This window comes from Pecten maximus, chromosome 17 (assembly GCF_902652985.1).
Source record: "Pecten maximus chromosome 17, xPecMax1.1, whole genome shotgun sequence".
In the NCBI taxonomy this organism is placed as follows: Eukaryota; Metazoa; Mollusca; class Bivalvia; order Pectinida; family Pectinidae; genus Pecten; species Pecten maximus.
Window position 1 is genome coordinate 14,290,179 of NC_047031.1, and position 18,830 is coordinate 14,309,008.

The window sequence follows — 18,830 nt, forward strand, 5'->3', positions numbered from 1 at the left end:
ACATTTGTAATGACGATTTCGTTTGTAGTTCTTGTACAGGAAAGTTTTATAAATATGGAAAATCTACACGAACAAGTAATCATCATGTCAGCAATGTTCCAACATCATTTAGAAGCCCTAAAACTGTGAATCTTCAAATACTGTCTACTCCTAGAACACACAAATATTGTATTGTATGCCAAAAATATGGAAACAACAGATGCCATTTAATATCTATACCTAAAAATGCAAGGACTCAAGCGTTTATTGAACATGGAATTTTTATAGACTCTACAAATAGATGCTGTGCCAGTCATATAAAAGACAAATATTTTGATACTGTATCTCTACAACTAATCAGAAGTACTAAGACATCAGACTTATTTTCCAGATCAGACATCACTGATTTACTCCAGAATGTTAGATCATTAATGAAAACATCGTTTCATCTCAATTTTGATATACCCTCTGTGTTGTCAGATGCTAATTATTCCGAACTTACCGGACTAAATAAAGATCAATTTGCAGATCTTGCATCATACCTTGTGTCCGTTCGAAATACTACTGTTAGATCAACGCGCACATGTCTTGGGGTATTGCTTGTTAAACTGAAAACTGGATTGTCCAATGAACTGATATCAGTACTTTTCGGATTGAAGAAATCACAAGTTCAAAGGAGTGTACATAATGCCAGATCTGCATTGATCGACAATTTCGTGAATAAAAATATAGGTTTTAACCACATTACCCATGATAACTTCTGTAAAGACCACACGTCGAGTATTGCCAAGGAACTTTTCACTACCAACAATAATCAGGCAGTCGTCGTTCTAGATGGGACATATATATATATTCAAAAAAGTGGAAACTACAAGTTCCAGCGTAGGTCCTATAGTTTACATAAACATCGACCTCTAGTAAAGCCTATGGTAATTGTGGGTACCGATGGTCATATACTTAGTGTTCTAGGACCATATCTAGCAGATGGCAAAAACAATGACGCCGCAATTACAAAACATATGTTTGCCAACAACTTACAAAACATTAACCAGTGGTTCAAGGATGGTGATATGTGTATCGTTGACCGTGGCTTTCGGGATTCTGTTTCTTTTCTTGAGGAGCACGGTTATCGCGTTGAAATGCCACCTTACTTGAAAAAGGGAGCAAAGCAACACACAACACAAGACGCCAACTTATCGCGGCTAGTAACAAAGGTTCGCTGGATTGTGGAGAGTGTTAATGGCCGTATCAAGCAATATCGAATGATGGACAAAGTGGTCTCAAATACATATATCCATTGTATTGGTGATTTTATACAAATTATTTGTAGCATCTTGAACAAATACAAAAAGCCTCTTTTGCAACCCACCGCATCCTCTGAGGAAATGGCTCGCAAAATGCTGATCAAATCAAAGGAGGAGAATCGTCTTCTTACTGAGCTGGAAGAACGTGGTCTTCTAAAAAAAAAGATCAACGTATGTCACCATTGACGCCTCTGGAGAAGAACTTGACGACTTCCCAATTCTAACAAGTGACGATCTCAGAGATATTACATTTGGTATATATCAAATCAAGCAAGCTTGTTCATACTCGAGAGAGCACATGTCAGATGACGGTGACTATGAGTTACTTGTTTGTAAGGAGGACACTGGCTTGTTGAAAGTCAGGATCCAAAGCCGGCATTGTAGCGGTGTTTTGCATTCATTATGGATTCGATATGATGTGTTTACTATACTTGGATGGTACTGTACATGTAAGGTCGGGGCTAGAGAGGTGGGTTGTTGTGCCCATATTGCAAGTGTGTTGTGGTACCTAGGTATCATTCGCCACCAAGACACCATTGAACCTTCTACTAAAGTGTCATCTGTATTAGATGCTGCAGATATGCCTGAAACTGACACCTCAGATAATTCAGATGATAGCAAATCAGTAACTGAGGAGTAAATATTTTATCATTTTAGCAGTACATAGTAATTACATGTATACTAACACACACACATATATATATATATATGTGTGTGTACCAGATTTATGATATGCATAAAGATATGTCTCTGTATATTCCATCTATTAGATACAATGTTAACTGTTTTATGAAATTTGCATATACCATGTCTTTAGGATCACGCGTCATAGCGAGATGCATAAAGAAATGGACCTTGCCAAATACCTTACAATGTATTTGTGCCTACTTTGCGGACATCGTGGTCCTAGTCAGAGGGCAATTACAATGAAACTGTATAACACTTTTACCACACAATTATTTTGTTCATAATGGTTGCTGTCTTGGTCATATGAATCTTTAAGCCTGGTTTTATATGAAACCTTCTGTACCAGGACTCAGGAGTTAATATAAAAGATTGTGTGTATTTTTCATAGAACTGAAGTTTCTTTAAATTGCAAAGATTTGCTTTCACTTGTGTGATTGAAGATTGTTATAATTTTGTCATAAATCTAGCCTTGGGACAGTAGTTGTGTCCTTTCTCTTGTTACTGTTTATTAACTATATCCATCCTTGTGATTGGTCATTAAACCCAATAATGCTCATAATTGTCATTAATCTTATCAATGCTCATGATTGTAATTAATCTTAACAATGCTCATGATTGGGTCATGAATCTTAACAATGCTCATGATTGGTCATTACTCTTAACAATGCTCATGATTGGTCATTAATCTTAACAATGCTCATGATTGGTCATTAATCTTAACAATGCTCATGATTGTTATTAATCTTAACAATGCTCATGATTGGTCATTACCCTTAACAATGCTCATGATTATTCATTAATCTTAACAATGCTCATGATTGGTCATTACTCTTAACAATGCTCATGATTATTCATTAATCTTAATAATGCTCATGATTGGTCATTGCTCTTAACAATGCTCATGATTGGTCATTTATAAGAATTCCAGGCACATGCTGCATACGAGCGTATTCTAAGTGTGGCCTGGTTAATGTTATGAACAGTTGTTTGAATATAGACTCCAAATATGTAAAAGATCTTCTGATTTGACCAAGTTGTAGCTGGTATTTTCGTGTTATCCTTATATGCAATGCCCTGCATTTGTTAAAATAGAATCTTAACGGCCAGTCTACTGACCATTTTCGGAGGCTATCTAAACCTGATTGCAGAATACTAGCATATTCTTGATTCTTAATATTGCGATATGATTTTGTGTCCTCAGCAAACAGAGGACAGGGTGATATTGAGTTATCCGGCATATGATTGATATGTATCAATGATATATATATAATGATGTTATACTTATGTAGCAACAAATTGATGCATTTGGTTTGTAATTCCAGTTATGATAAGTTTTTGTTCATAGAGTTATTGTATGCAAATAAAAATGCTATGATGATATGTAAATAAACATGATTGTAATTCGCAATTAAATTAGTATTCTTGCATATTTTATTCAGCAAATGTTTTTGTTTTACAATACAATGAAACTAATGTGTATGCATTTGTTTGATTCAAAAATAAAAAAAATGCATTTACACATATACTTTTTATCTGGCTTATAACTTGCATTTTCATTGGCTTAAAACTTGATGTTATCAGCCCATAACAAAACATTGACGTTATTGTTTCGTATGTCACTTTTGATCAACTGATAGAGTGGCGTAATGGTTTCTAAGAGAAGAGGCCATCAACAATACAGGATTTCCACAGCATTGTGTATAGTATTTTTCTAATCAAAATGATAAACTTCAATACATTTTAATTTTATGAAGCTAAAAAAAAGTATTCTCATCAGGCTGCAAAATCGGAGTGTGGGCTTGTCTTAAATCGCGGTTTATTCAGAGGACATACTTGTGTGTTTGGGTAAGGTTGAGTGTGTGTGTGTGTGTGTGTGTGTTTATTTCCATAACATATAACTATGTGGAAGTTACTCCTCATACACAAATATATAGTAGTTGTTTATAGTTTAAATACGACACTGATACAAAGACAATGTTGCAAATATGGACCTCAAATGGCTAAATTAGCCAATTTTGCAATGCTCAAAATGGCGCCCCCTACATCGTTACCATGGCAACGGAGCACTCTTAATGTTATATTTTATTAATCAGTATACATTTATCTTCAAATATATACAGGACATTAAATGTTTCTTTTGGGGGCAAAACATGGCCCTTATCCTACCTACTCCTTTCTCAAAATGCATCTTTTTGTATCTTATTTTCAAACAATCATTTGCAGTCACAGCCCATTGTGCGAGCCTTGTTTCGGCATTCGCCCTCCGCCCTCACCTCCCAAGTCAGTCCTCCCCCCCCCCCCCCCCCCCCATTTTCCTGAAAGTCTTTTCTTCCCGTAAAAGTGTTAGATTAATCCTTGAAAATATCTACTCGATCAGTAAAATTTCAGAGAATATACATTTATATCTTCAGTATATATGTACATTCATGACACTTTTTACACATTAATCACATAAACAATACTTTAATTTGTATTTCTTCTTTCAGAAACCATGGAGAAATATGAGCTAGTTGTATTTTGTTTTTATTTTTTTTTTGCAGTTAGTGTTTCGAGTTGTCTCTGCTTTTTATAATACTTTCAGTTTCACAATGTTTTTTATAACACTCTTCTTTGACCTTTTGTTTGCCTTTGTTTTTTTGATCTACGCTATATTTCTCCATTGCCGAAGTGCACAAGGTAAGATTAATAAGGCAAACAAATTTCTTCTAATATTAAAGTTCAGACCTTCCTGGTAATTTAACCCTATGGAATGTTACCGGAAGTATTTTTTGTACTTTCTGGAGTGACTTAAGACATTTCCCTACAGGGCCAATTTAAATATGAAGCCTTTATAAAAAAAATAATTGAGATAGACAAATTGTGAAATTATACCCCCTGAGTCATGAGGGGGTATCTGAGGTCACTGTTCATTTGTAGAGGACTTCATTGGTTTTTAAAACAATTTCATACAATACTAATAAATATTTAGGGCTGATGGGGTCTAAAAGAAATATCACCCCACATAGGACAGTCTCAATTTGTAGGTCATGTGACTTTGTTATTAAGATGGCCGACATGGAAGAGCACATGCTCTTGGTGTCTGTGATGACATGTTGTATTGCTCTTCTGCTTCCTATTCTGATCATCATTGAATTATCTTTATACATTTCTATGTTGAGAGTTTTTAACAGATGGAATGCTTTATTTTTATCATGGAATCAAGGTTTACAGCAAACTAGAGAGTATTAAGGTACTGTTAGTCCTCAGCCCTATAACCATTGTCATACTTTAAGTGTGATACAAGAAACACCATACACATTTTTAACCATCATATTATTAATTGTAGTATCAATATATTGACAGCATTAAAACAAGTTTTTATCTTGTTCATTTTTTTTTAAATATAACTTCCTGATCATTGATCTAAACAGAAAATACAATAGCTGTAATGTACCTGAATATTTCTCCGAATTTTAAGAGGTGACAGCTAAAGAAGTCTTCTCCTCTTAGTTCATTAATATTGGTATTTATTCAAGCACAAAGATTTTTAATTATTGATATATCTATCTTCCATTTATCCATAAGTATGGACAAGCAAATTGTCAAATTGCCAAGGCAATCTTACATGTACAAGTAGCTTATCAGGATAAAAATAAATTTAAACGACGTTTAGATACAGACAATAATCCTTTCGGTGAAATTTTACCAAAGGCCTTATTATATATGTATAATGTTGTTAAGACAGATATAAACAATATTACCAAAAGAAAAAGTAATAAGTATACAGCAAATTTAAAACAATGATGATGATAAAACTGGTAAGATTGTGCGTGTGTATTTACATCTTTTTCGTGCACAGTGCAGCAAATCATGATGGCCTTGAGCTCTCACTCACATTTTGGCCTGTTGATGTATATTTGTTTCTTCTATGTAGGCCATTTTCACCCTTCAAAACTGGACCATACCTTGGAACAATATCGGGGAACAAATTTTGTGGTTCAAAATTCATAATACTGAGGAGAATATAATGAAGTAAATATTTGAGTAGTATTAGAATTATTTATATATATATATATATATATATACATATAGAAGCATCACTTGAACATGCAAAAGTCAATTTAGTGTATAGTTGAATAAATCTGTCTTTAAGTCGGAACTTTACGCATTTAAGCATTATATGCTGTTACTAACTAGACACTTCTTCGATATACTGTATATGTATTATTTTAGACTTTTCAGTAACATACAAAGTAACATATTTTTATACACCTTCCCTTGTATGTTGTATCAATAGTGTAAGTACATTTGTATCTACACCCACCTGGCACATGCCCCATTCCGCAACTTAAGAACCTTTCAAAAGATTTGGTTCATGTTTACCCTACAAAACTGTATCATAATATAATGTTCTACATCTTGTCATATTAATTTTTTTAGTTCTCTAACAGAAAACTTGTCGGAGTCTGCAGCTGCATGTAGAACTAGGGGGCCACGGTGGCCGAGTGGTTAAGGTGTCCCAACACTTTATCACTAGCCCTCCACCTCTGGGTTGCCAGTTCGAAACCTATACTTGGGGCAGTTGCCAGGTACTGACCCTAGGCCGGTTGTTTTCCTCCGGGTACTCCGGCTTTCCTCCACCTCCAAAACCTGGCACGTCTTTAAATGACCCTGGCTGTTAATAGGACGTAAAACAAAAACAAACCAATGTAGAACTATTGATAACAATTATTATGGCTGTATAGTTTTCTTTTATTAATTGTAGACTTGCCAAACCAACATGAAGACACGGAGACGTGCTAAGACTAGCTCGAGATCTATGGAGGGTATAGATACAAGTGGTGAGTTAAATAAAATGAAGATCCAGTATTAATCAATGGTGACAGTATTATTTAATATGCAGTATATTATATATATTAATCTACATACTAGCAGTGTGTTATGGGAGGCTGTGGTATGTTCGTGTTAAGTCTCCTTGTGATAGGCCGGAACTTTTGCCGATTTAAAGTGCTATCTCACTGGAGCATACTGCCGAAGACACCCAGCAGCACACCCCACCCGGTCACATTATACTGACAACGGGCCAACCAGTCGTCCCACTCCTAATATGCTGAGCGCTAAGCAGGAGTAGCAACTACCATTTTTTAAGACTCTGGTATGTCTCGGCCAGGGGACAGAGCCCAAAGCCTTCCTCACAGGGGCGAACGCTCAACTAAAGGCCAAAAGTGAGGCACTGTCAAGGGAGACATTAGGAAGAAGAAAGTTGTCAAGAAAGAAGAGAAAAGATAAGATCCCAAGTTTAGTCGCCTCTTACGATCATGCAATGGGGGCAGCATGTACAATTCTTACGCCCTACCTGCAGGGCAAACTAGCAGAACTGCTTTTTGACGTAACTTGTTGATGAAAGGAAACTGGGAAAGTTCTACAATAAACTTTTTAATTACATCATAACAAGCATGCTAAGAATATCATAAGTATTGAACTTTATATTTGATAAGAACAATTTGACTGTATTCGAATCATGCCTAATCTGAACTTGTATTAGGACAGCCTGGCCATGGGTGGGTTTTTTTTGTTAAGCAAATAACACCTGTATTATATGATATGTATAAAAAAGATGAAAAAATAAATGTACACTTTAATCACAGTCAAGGTAGTGGTTGTACATGTATATGTATTTTAAAGAGGCTAACAATCAGGTTGCTAATTCCAACAAAGAGAAACAGCTCATCTAAACACGCACTTAGTGTGCACCATTAAACCACAGTAAATAGCTCTCCTAGCACTGAAAAAAATTGTAATGTTAACGATGGTCATTCCGTTGCCATTTGGTCCTCATTAGATGCACTTGTCTTTCTGAAGAAGTTCATCAAGAATTACCTGGTAACTTAAAGTTAAGCTGGGATTAACTTTCTGGCCTTTATGGTCAAATCATGTGGTTTACCCCAAGAAAATAAAAAAAAACTTACCAGATTTAGTAAAGAATCTAGTCGTCTGATTTAAAGCTTTTGTTGGTTTCGTATTTACAGTTATAGATTCTTGTCAAAATAGCAGTTAGAGAAATAAATATAAAAAAAAACAACATACAAACATCAGCAAGTATTATCGATAAAATATACTTGTCATATAATAATAAGCATATTGAACTGATAATCAAATATCAATTTTACCAAATCTTGGGAAAGAACCAATTTGTATTTGTGTTGAAACCATATTGACCAATAGGTATTGTATAGAAAAAACATTATCAATACCCAGTCCTACTTGTGATACATGTATCAGGTTACACTGCATGTGTTTCCAATATAAGACCCAAGATCATATTGTTAACATTTTAACATTTAGAATCCTGTGATAAGAAACCAGCAAATCATGAATATGAAGTATGGTGCACTTTTATCAGGGATTTACAATTTGTACTTGTTAAATGACTCCTCTTCTATCCGACTACAGAAGCAAACAAGACATGTCAAAATATTGTGAATGTTGTAGACATTAATTCTTGCATGTTCATTTTTTAAGATCAAATTGGAGATGGAATAATGGATCCGACGCATGGAAATTTGTTTTTGGATAAAGGTAAGATATTAGCTTCTTAGAAATGGAGGTGAGCGATACAGGCCCATTGGGCTTCTTGTTTAGTTGTATTTGCCAAATTATTGCAAGTTCGCAACATGAGTAATATTTTTTGCACCGAAACATGCAAATAGTTGACTCCCTTATATTGTACTAGTTTGTTTATTTTAGGTGACCTTGTCTTATGCAGATGGGAGGGGATGTGGTGGCCAGGGTATGTGGTCGATATTCAACATTCAACCACATCATATGTTATTGGATTTTGGGATGAAAATGAATGGTATGTTTTGAATTCAAGTTAAGTCTTATAGAAGGGAATGCCTTAACTTTTAATTCAGTTGATAAATCATATAATGAAAATCATACCTTCCTTTCAGCATGGCCATGCTAGTGTAGATGCACATTAAAGGTCACTGTAAATTAAATCTAAAGACAATCGTTGAATTGGATAATTGCTGCTAATTACTTTGAAAACAATTCTGAGTGATTTACTACTTTTAATGACTTTATGACAGTAACCCTCTCTCCTGCTATATTTCGGAAAGCCAGATCGGTACATAATTGTGTGAAACACAAACACAATCTTTCGGATAAAGAGTTATTCTTACTTTTTTAATATATTAATATTAAACTTCAGCATGTAGATGATAACTAAATTTGGTATATTTTCTATTTATTTCAGTGTAACAAGAAGAGCTTGTGACGTTTGTCCTTTTAAAAATGAATTACCAGTCATTGCCTCGAGCTTGAGTAAGATTTGTACCCTTGGTATTTCTAATTCCAATGCCTATTGTTTCATTATTGAGAAACCAGCAGAATCTGATTTAATAATTTGATATGTCCCCAGATTGAAGATACAGGTGCCCTGCAGGTAGGGCGTAAGAATTGTACCTGCTGCCCCCATTGCATGATCGTAAGAGGCGACTAAATTTGGGATCTTATCTTTTCTCTCTTTCTTAATAACTTTCTTCTTCCTAATGTCTCCCTTGACAATGCTTCACTTTTGGCCTTTAGTTGAGCGTTCGCCGCTGTGAGGAAGGCTTTGGGTTCTGTCCCCTAGCCGAGACATACCACAGTCTTTAAAAAAATGTAGTTGCCACTCCTGCTTAGCGCTCAGCATATTTGGAGTGTGACGACTGGTTCGCCCGTTGTCAGTATAATGTGACCGGGTGGGGTGTGCTGCTGGGTGTCTTCGGCAGTATGCTTCAGTGAGATAGCACTTTAAATCGGCAAAAGTTCCGGCCTATCACAAGGAGACTTAACACGAACATAACACAGCCTCCCAAAACACACATACGCACTCACCACACTCATACATGTCGCACGCACGGGAGGCCGTCCTTAAATGACCTTAGATGTTAATAGGACGTTAAACAAAATAAACCAAACCAAACCAAACAGGTGCCCTATAGTAGTCACTCTGTCTATCCGTCCCCAAATTTAGGTCCTCGCTGATAACTTAAGTTTTACATGTAATTAACCGTTCACATGAAATGAAGTCTGGATGTTCAATTCACAAAAATGCATACTGAGGCTAACTACCAGGGTCAAGGGTCCAGTTCAATATTATTTTTTTTTAATTTCACGGGTGAACATTCTTTACAACATTATGAAGTACATTTGGTCGGAAATACACATCTGATCAACAGACAGAACAGGTTAAGGTCACTGAGTCAAAGGTCAAGGTTATTTGGGTCCAAAGGTTTAGGACGAAGTCGATCTCCCACAATGACCCTGATTGTTAGTGAGGGAGGTATTAAAGATTAAATAAAATAAATCAAAGCTCACAAATGAGCATCATACCAGTATCTACATTTCTGTTAGCCCAATAAATATGGAGGTGGAAGGAAACCAAGACTTCTATATATATTACATGTATAATATATTTTTGCAATTGTTTTGAACTATAAATGTCAAAAAATAATAGTACTTTTAATTTGTTTCAGAAAACTTGAAAAAATGCAAAGGTCTACTCAGCAAATACAAATTAGATTTGTCTATCCACTTGGAGAAATCAACACAGGTAACAATTTTAGAAGTATATTGGCTAGAAAATATCAAGTTAAACATTTAATATTATAGTTATTTGAGCTGGCTCTCTTGAAAAATATTGACCTGCTATACTATATATCAAACTCATCAAGAGACCATTTGATATCTTAATATAAACTTCAGATGTGAATATGCACTCAATATTCCTATTTTATAGAAAGTTAATATAGTCACAATAAATATTCCTATTTTATAGAAAGTTAATATAGTCACAATAAATTCCAGTTAAGTAAGATTTTTTTTTTTTGCAAGAAAATTAATGTATAAGTATATCTAACAGCCTTATATATCTGCATCAAAGTTAACCCAGGCCAGTCATTGCTCATAAATCTGTATCATTCATAATATGAATACTCAATAAACAATCACACAATCAAGACCCTCAAATTTTATTTTTAGGAACACAACTCCACGACAACACAGGGCTCTTCCTCTTTGACAGAGTCACAGAACTCCTCCTCATTGAAAAAGCTACCAAACTATTCCTCCATATCTGAGCCACAAGTTACGTCCAGCACGACAGTGCCACCAAACTCCTCCTCCATGACAGCCACCAAACACTTCCTCAGTGACAGAGCCACCAAACTCTTCCTCAGTGACAGTGCCACCAAACTCTTCCTCAGTGACAGTGCCACCAAACTCTTCCACAGTGACAGAGCCACCAAACTCTTCCTCAGTGACAGTGCCACCAAACTCCTCCATGACAGAGCCACCAAACTCTTCCTCAGTGACAGAGCCACCAAACTCTTCCTCAGTGACAGAGCCACCAAACTCTTCCACAGTGACAGTGCCACCAAACTCCTCCTCCATGACAGAGCCACCAAACTCTTCCTCAGTGACAGTGCCACCAAACTCTTCCTCAGTGACAGAGCCACCAAACTCCTCCTCCACGACAGAGCCACCAAACTCTTCCTCAGTGACAGAGCCACCAAACTCTTCCTCAGTGACAGAGCCACCAAACTCTTCCTCCAGTGACAGTGCCACCAAACTCTTCCTCAGTGACAGAGCCACCAAACTCTTCCTCAGTGACAGAGCCACCACCATCTGTTGTGTGCGTTCATCAATCAGATAAAAGAATATTTATGGAAGGTGAATATGGAGAATCTGATGGGAAAATGACTTTTGTTCCCACTGCAGTTATCGAACCGATGACTTTTCAACATTATGATGAAGAATCAGATTTTGAGCAGTATTCAGAAAATGAAGATCAGGACTACCTTCCAAGTAGTTTTGAAGAGTCTCACTCTGAAAGTGACTCTGAAATGGAGATGGAAAGTGCAGTGTACCAACAAAAAAGGTCCAGGTCATTTTCTGAAAGTGAAAATGAAGAAGTAAAACCAAGGAAAAGGGTTATGACAATAAAGGAAGATACTGATTACGAAATGGTTAGCAATAGTGATTCTGACATTTCTGAAATTATTCCGATCCAAATTCCTTCTTCTGGACCAATTTCGTTACAGAACATAAGTTCGGATGAGGAAAATGATGACAGTGATTTTGATGAGGAGGAAATCAATCGTGATGTTAAGAACAAATCCATATTTGTCAGAAGGATCATGCATTCAACAACCACAAAGAAAGGAAAGGCTAAACGGTCTGATCGTGTGTATAATTCGAAATGTAGCTGCCCTTTTTGTAGAAAGATGTGTTCCAGTTTCGCCCAGCATATCTTCTCAAAAAAACACTGCAATGAGCCAGAAGTAAAAAAAGTCTTGGCCCTCAAAGGCAAACAACGTAAAACCATGTTGGCAGTATTGCGCAGTAAAGGAAGTAATATTCACAATGAAAATGTCATAAAACAGAAGAAAGGAGAGATTCTTTTAGCACGACGAAGTGGAAAAGAACAATTTGATGTAACAAAATATGGGCCTTGTCCCAACTGCTTTGGATGGCTTAGATTGAGTGTTTTGGACAGGCATCAAGCGCACTGTCCTGTAAATAACTCGTCTGTACATGTTTCAAAAGGGAGCCTTTTAATGCAAAGTGCTGTTCTTGCAGGAAGGGTCACAGAAGAAGCAAGTCAGGCATTGGTAAAAGAGGTCTTTTCCATTATGCTTGATGATAAGGTTGGAAAGATTGCAAAAACTGACAGTTTGATTATAGCCCTTGGTAATCAGTGGCTTACCAGAAACATAGGAAACAAGCTAATGAGAAAGCACTATGTTTCTGCAGTGATGCGTCTAGCAAGTAGGCTGCTTATTCAGCTTCGGATCCTGGCAACTCCCAACACCGGAATTCATCTTGAAAACTATTTACATCCGATGTTCTTCACCCATGTGGCACAAGCCGCTTTGAAAGTTGCCAGACAGGATAATGATGATGAAGAAAATCTTGAAGCCCCATCAAATGCTATTAAGCTTTCATACGATTTGAAGAGGCTCGGCAACATAAAGTTGGCAAAGGCTATAAAGAATGGCGATGAAGCAAATCGAAAGGCTGCAAAAGATTTCCTAAAGCTAATGGAAATAGAGTGGACCGCCAAACTGTCACGTGTCTTACTACATGAACGCAAAAGCAACAAAGGAATTAATCTGCCCTTGCCAAATGATGTCCAAAAGCTTGCATCATATCTCAAAAGAGAATTGGAGTCATTTAACACATCTGATGCATCTTACGACAATTATCGAAAAGGCGTCGTCCTTGTAGAGTCTAATTTGATTACGTACAACCGTAGAAGGCCTGGAGAGGTACAAGCAATGAGGTAATCTTAACCTGTTAATGTTTTAACAGTAGGTGATGGTAGTTTTGACCGTAGTTTAATTTTTGTTCACATTTTTTAGCAGGACTTCTTGAAAAATATGGCATGATGGTAGCATACATTAAAATTATTTGATGTTATTTTTTCTGGTCATATTTTATTATGAAAGGTTTGCGGTGTAGTGTATTTTAAAGTTTTTTCTAGCTATAATTTTTAAGTTTTAAAAGATTCTTTTACATTAAAAAAAAAAAAAGCAAATTGTGAAACAATATTAGTTCATAAGTAATTTAGGCATTTAATGAATAACCAAGATGGCATTTTTGTGAAATTGAATCGCTTTTGTTGTTATCAAATACGAATGTCATCATTTTCAGCTCACCTGCCTGAAGGGCAAGTGAGCTTATATATATATGCCGTGCATGTGGTGCGGTGTCCGGTGTAAACTATTTCCTTTTAACAACTTCTCAATAACCAAGAGGTCCAGGGACTTGATTTAAGGCCTGTAGCATACTGGGGTGAAGAGCTACCAAGTTTGTTCAATTGAATGACTTTGACCTACTTAAAAGTTAACAGAGGTTAGATGATTTTAATCTTATAGTTTAAAACATCTTTCTGTATATTGGAACTCAGGTGACTGATATGGCCCATGGACCTCTTGTAATTATTTCCAGAAGTCTGTTAAATTGTTAATATCAAATACTGTAGTGTACAAAATGTCATATACATTTTCTATGAAGGCATTTTGATATTTTGCAACAGACTGACTGCATATGAGAAAAGAAAAACGGGCCTAGATCAGTCAGATGAATTGACAGGTGTTGACCTGACCAAGTTTGAAAAAAGACTTGTGGAAGATCAGGATGTTATTGAAATTAGAGGAAAGGTTATATATGGTTTTTTATCAGACTAAGTAGAAGAAAATGGTAACCTGGAAAATTTGACCCAATTTTTACAATAACTATATAATAACATATCGATCATTTACAATGACTGAATTATCCGTATTCAAGCACAGAGATATAACACATCAGTTTATATCATTTAGATTGCTGATGAAGAAGTTGATTACATTTGATCAGATAATGCAAAAATGTTGGTTTATTGTGAAATCCCAGTTTCTAGATAATGTTTAATTAAACATTTGATTTAATAGAGAGGAACAACATGTATTTTTACCAGAGATTCATTTAAATAAGTTAAATAAAAACAATTCATCAACCTAGAAAAACAAATTTAGTCTCTGCAGTATTCAAAGATATTTTTCTTGGTTTATCAACAGTGTGGGAAATTTGTGCCAGTAATTGTACCAAAACATGCCAGGAGGATACTGAAATTTCTAACCAGTGACAATGTACGCAGGAGTGCAGGGGTATCTGAAAGAAATCCCTATGTGTTTGCCAGCAACAGTAAGTACATGGCTATTCTGGAGATAAAAATGCTTATTATATGTAAACATGATGCTGTACAATACAGTTGATAAGAACTCTTTCCATCTTTCACAATCACCACAGCAATCTAATGTTTAAAGCTTTAAGTAACAATCTAAATTAGTAAAAGTACTAAAGACAATAAACTGTTACACTGGGATTCCTGGTGACTGGAACCAAGCTGATCTACGGTGAACAATTTTGATAATGTGGGGGCCTATTTGGTTAAAATCAATTGTTAAAAAAATGCTGCTATTATTTCTATAAACATGACAGAAAGTATATGGTTTAAGTTAAACTTTAATTCCTACCAGGAATCAAAAGCCCCCTTGTCCTAGGTCTTCTTTGAATAAAATTTAAACACAAATATTATGTTTTCTTTTAGGAGAAGGCATAATCCGAGGATATGATGCTGTAAGATCCGTTACAGAGGCTGCAGGGCTAGAACATCCGGAAAGAATCAGAGGAACAAATATGCGTCGGCTTATGGCAACTCTTTCTCAGGTAATAATTAAGAGTAAGAAGGGGTTTTGAAGGATGCCGAAAACGATGGCAACAGTTTTGAATAACTCGGAGGCCATAGTAATTAAATGGAGGCTTCTGATTGGTTAAAATTTAAAACATGCATGATTTTGACAAAATTAGTACATAGGGGTTCTGAGGGTATTATGGGTTTTGAGGGATGCTTATAACATGATGGTAATGGGATGGAAGTCTCTGATAGGTCAAACATGTAGATAATGTCTGTTTTGTTTTTATGAAATTTGGTGTTGAGGTGATTCATGATAAGTACTACAAATACAACTGTGACTTTCATTTTTTTCTAAATGGTTGTCATTTGCTATCTTCAGATTGGTTGATATTTAGATGTTCAGTTTTGATAAAATATGGTGTTTAAAGGTATTATGACTAAAGAAACAATATTGTGGTTTCTTCAATTTTCATATTCAAAATGCAGGTGTAGTATGGGTTTGCTAAGACAATCATTTCCTCAATACAATGATAGATTTCTATAAGGCATGAGATGGGTGTATATTGTTCCAATATACATACACTCTTATTTAAGGTCCTGTGTGCTTTTATTGCATGCATAACTGGTGTGCTAACATTGCATCTTTTTTAAGCCCATCACAGCAGGTGGTGGGCTGTTCAAATCTCACATCATCTGTCTGTCCTTAAACAATTTTTTTTATCCCCATTTCTTGAGAAGTAACATGATGCAAAAACAATGTTTACATGCTTCAAATGAGCATGATCATTTTCAACCAAGTAAAAGGGGAACAAATGTAAACAGTAGAATGGCATAAACTCAAAATATGAACTCTATAAGCATGATGATAGGAGATATATTTCTCCAAATCTCTTTGGGTCTTTGAAACATTCCAAGTGATCTTGAAAGCAAATGTAGATTTTATTCTTTCATGCTATAGATGTAACACCACAACAGCAGCAGTGGATTGTTGATCACCTGGGCCATACACTGGATGTGCACAAGATCCATTACAAATGCACATCAGACATGATTGAAAGAGTGGATATTGCTAAGTTGTTGTTGATGATGGACAATCGACTGCTCGGGAAATTTAAAGGGAAAAGATTGGAAGAGTTTCAGTTGGATGGTAAAATTACATATTGAAGTTTTTGCTTGTTTCATCAATGAAAGAATAACCGTTTTAAATCTCATCATCATGGTTATGTTATATACATATGATATTCAAATATCTTCTACATGTACATATACCAAACTAATATGATATTATTACTTTTGGAGGTATTGCAGTTGAGATTTGGTAGGAATTATGCATTATTTCAAAATCTGTATCATGAATCTTTAAGAAATTGAAATAAATGTTATTCCACACATGCATGCATTTGGACCACGACTGGTATTGGGTGCCATTTCCTATAAATTCCTATATATTTGGCCAATCTTTGTTTTCCCTTTATTTTGCTAAATTTTCTATATTATAAGAAATTAGGGGGGAAAAAACATTTGTAGTTCAGAACTACGGAAACAGAGAAGACGTTTGAGAATAAGTAGTACATTTTGTACTAAAAACATGCAAGGTGAAATTCCATGTACATGAGTAATACCTGATAACACAGTATGGGCTGTACAAGTTAAATAGAAATAGCAGGTCTCAAACAGGTCTTGTTTTGTACAAGCTGGTCTAGGTCAAGAAAGTGTTGAAATTTCAGTAGGTTTATACAGATTCAGATTTACAGGTGATGTGGAATCTCTCAATTCATTACCATTTTCGCTTATCATACAAGTACATGTAACGTATGTGTGTTTTGGGAGGCTGCGGTATGTTCGTGTTAAGTCTCCTTGTGATAGGCCGGATCTTTTGCCGATTTAGAGTGCTACCTCACTGAAGCATACTGCCGAAGACACCCAGCAGCACACCCCACCCGGTCACATTATACTGACAACGGGCATGGTATTCTATGATGAAAATGCATTCATGTAATATTATCGAAGCACTTAATGTTCCAAATATTACCAAAAACATAGACAACAAGTCCTCTATTAGCTATTAGTGACCATTATTTTAAACAGTCCCTTTAATTTACATACATTGTATATATATACATATATTTACTGATAGCCAGGTATGACACTAGAAGGGTATCTACTGGTGTCATAACTGGCTATTGGTGAAAATAATCCTGTTTTTCTATTTTGTCTGTAATTTTTGCTTTCATTTAAAAAATAACTTTATCATTCAGAGTTGCTGGAAAACAATACAACTGATCCTGAGTTGGAACCTGGACAGGCCAGTGGAGATCTGGAGGAGCCTATTGAGGATCCTGAAAATCAGGACAGTGGAAATGATGAAAATTTTATTCCACACCTACCTGTGGAGGAAGAGGAGTCCCTCCGAAAAGGTATGTACATTTTTCTTTTTGTATGTTTTTGAAAAATGACTGGACATAATGGCTGTTACAATTTTTTTTAGTTGATTAATCTTGTGATATTTGACCTTTCCCAGTGTGAATCCTGTGTTATATATCACCTTAAGTCTAAGTCATGATTTATACAGAACCAACCAGAAGGAAGGCCCCAACTTTCAACCGTCACAAGTGGAGTTTAACAGAACTAGATGAACTCAGGGACATTTTCAAGGCTTCCTTCAGAAATGACAACACATCAGGGCAAAAAGCTATTGAAGAGGGGAAAAAGACCAGCAAAAGAAAAGGAGGACAAATCTGGCAGTTGGACACATCCAAAATAAAGAAGAAAATCTCTTTGCTAAGACTCCATCCAACAGATTAGTAGTTGACTATTTTGAAATCAACAAGTGATAATAGTGATCAAATCACCATTATCAGGATTTTATTGATGCATTATAAAGTTCTGCTTTTAACTTTTTCAATAGTGTCTTTTTTGAAACATGCTGTTTTAATCCAACTGAAATACTATTCAGTTACCAGAAGTCATTTTTGAAATGATCAAAATCTGAACACAAAATGAATGTTTGTTATCAATAATTTTCATTGATAGCCCTAGGGTAAGAATTCATTGACATAATTTCCAATTGTTTTATAAACTATTGTACAATACCGTGTGTACAGTTTGGTTTGGTTTGGTTTATTTTGTTTAACGTCCTATTAACAGCTAAGGTCATTTAAGGACGGCCTCCCGTGCGTGCGACATGTATGCGTGTGGTGAGTGCGTATGTGTTTTGGGAGGCTGCGGTATGTTCGTGTTAAGTCTCCTTGTGATAGGTCGGAACTTTTGCCGATTTAAAGTGCTACCTCACTGAAGCATACTGCAGAAGACACCCAGCAGCACACCACACCCGGTCACATTATACTGACAACGGGCGAACCAGTCGTCCCACTCCAAATATGCTGAGCGCTAAGCAGGAGTAGCAACTACCATTTTTAAAGACTCTGGTATGTCTCGGCTAGGGGACAGAACCCAAAACCTTCCTCACAGCGGCGAACCTAAGGCCAAAAGTGAGGCATTGTCAAGGGAGACATTAGGAAGAAGAAAGTTGTTAAGAAAGAAGAGAAACGATAAGATCCCAAGTTTAGTCGCCTCTTACGATCATGCAATGGGGGCAGCCGGTACAATTCTTACGCCCTACCTGCAGGACAGAAAATCTCAATGATAACTGTAGC

At 36.0% G+C, this 18,830-nt stretch overlaps 1 protein-coding gene across 1 annotated transcript; it reads left to right on the top strand.

Annotated features, from left to right (window-relative positions):
• Positions 1–11,725: 11,725 nt before the first annotated feature.
• On the top strand, positions 11,726–17,979 carry LOC117315128. Its single transcript, XM_033869272.1, has 7 exons — positions 11,726–13,278; positions 14,035–14,158; positions 14,555–14,681; positions 15,088–15,206; positions 16,111–16,321; positions 17,433–17,591; positions 17,747–17,979. Exons 1-7 carry the CDS (start codon positions 11,726–11,728, stop codon positions 17,977–17,979), a joined length of 2,526 nt encoding a protein of 841 aa, XP_033725163.1.
• Positions 17,980–18,830: the final 851 nt, after the last annotated feature.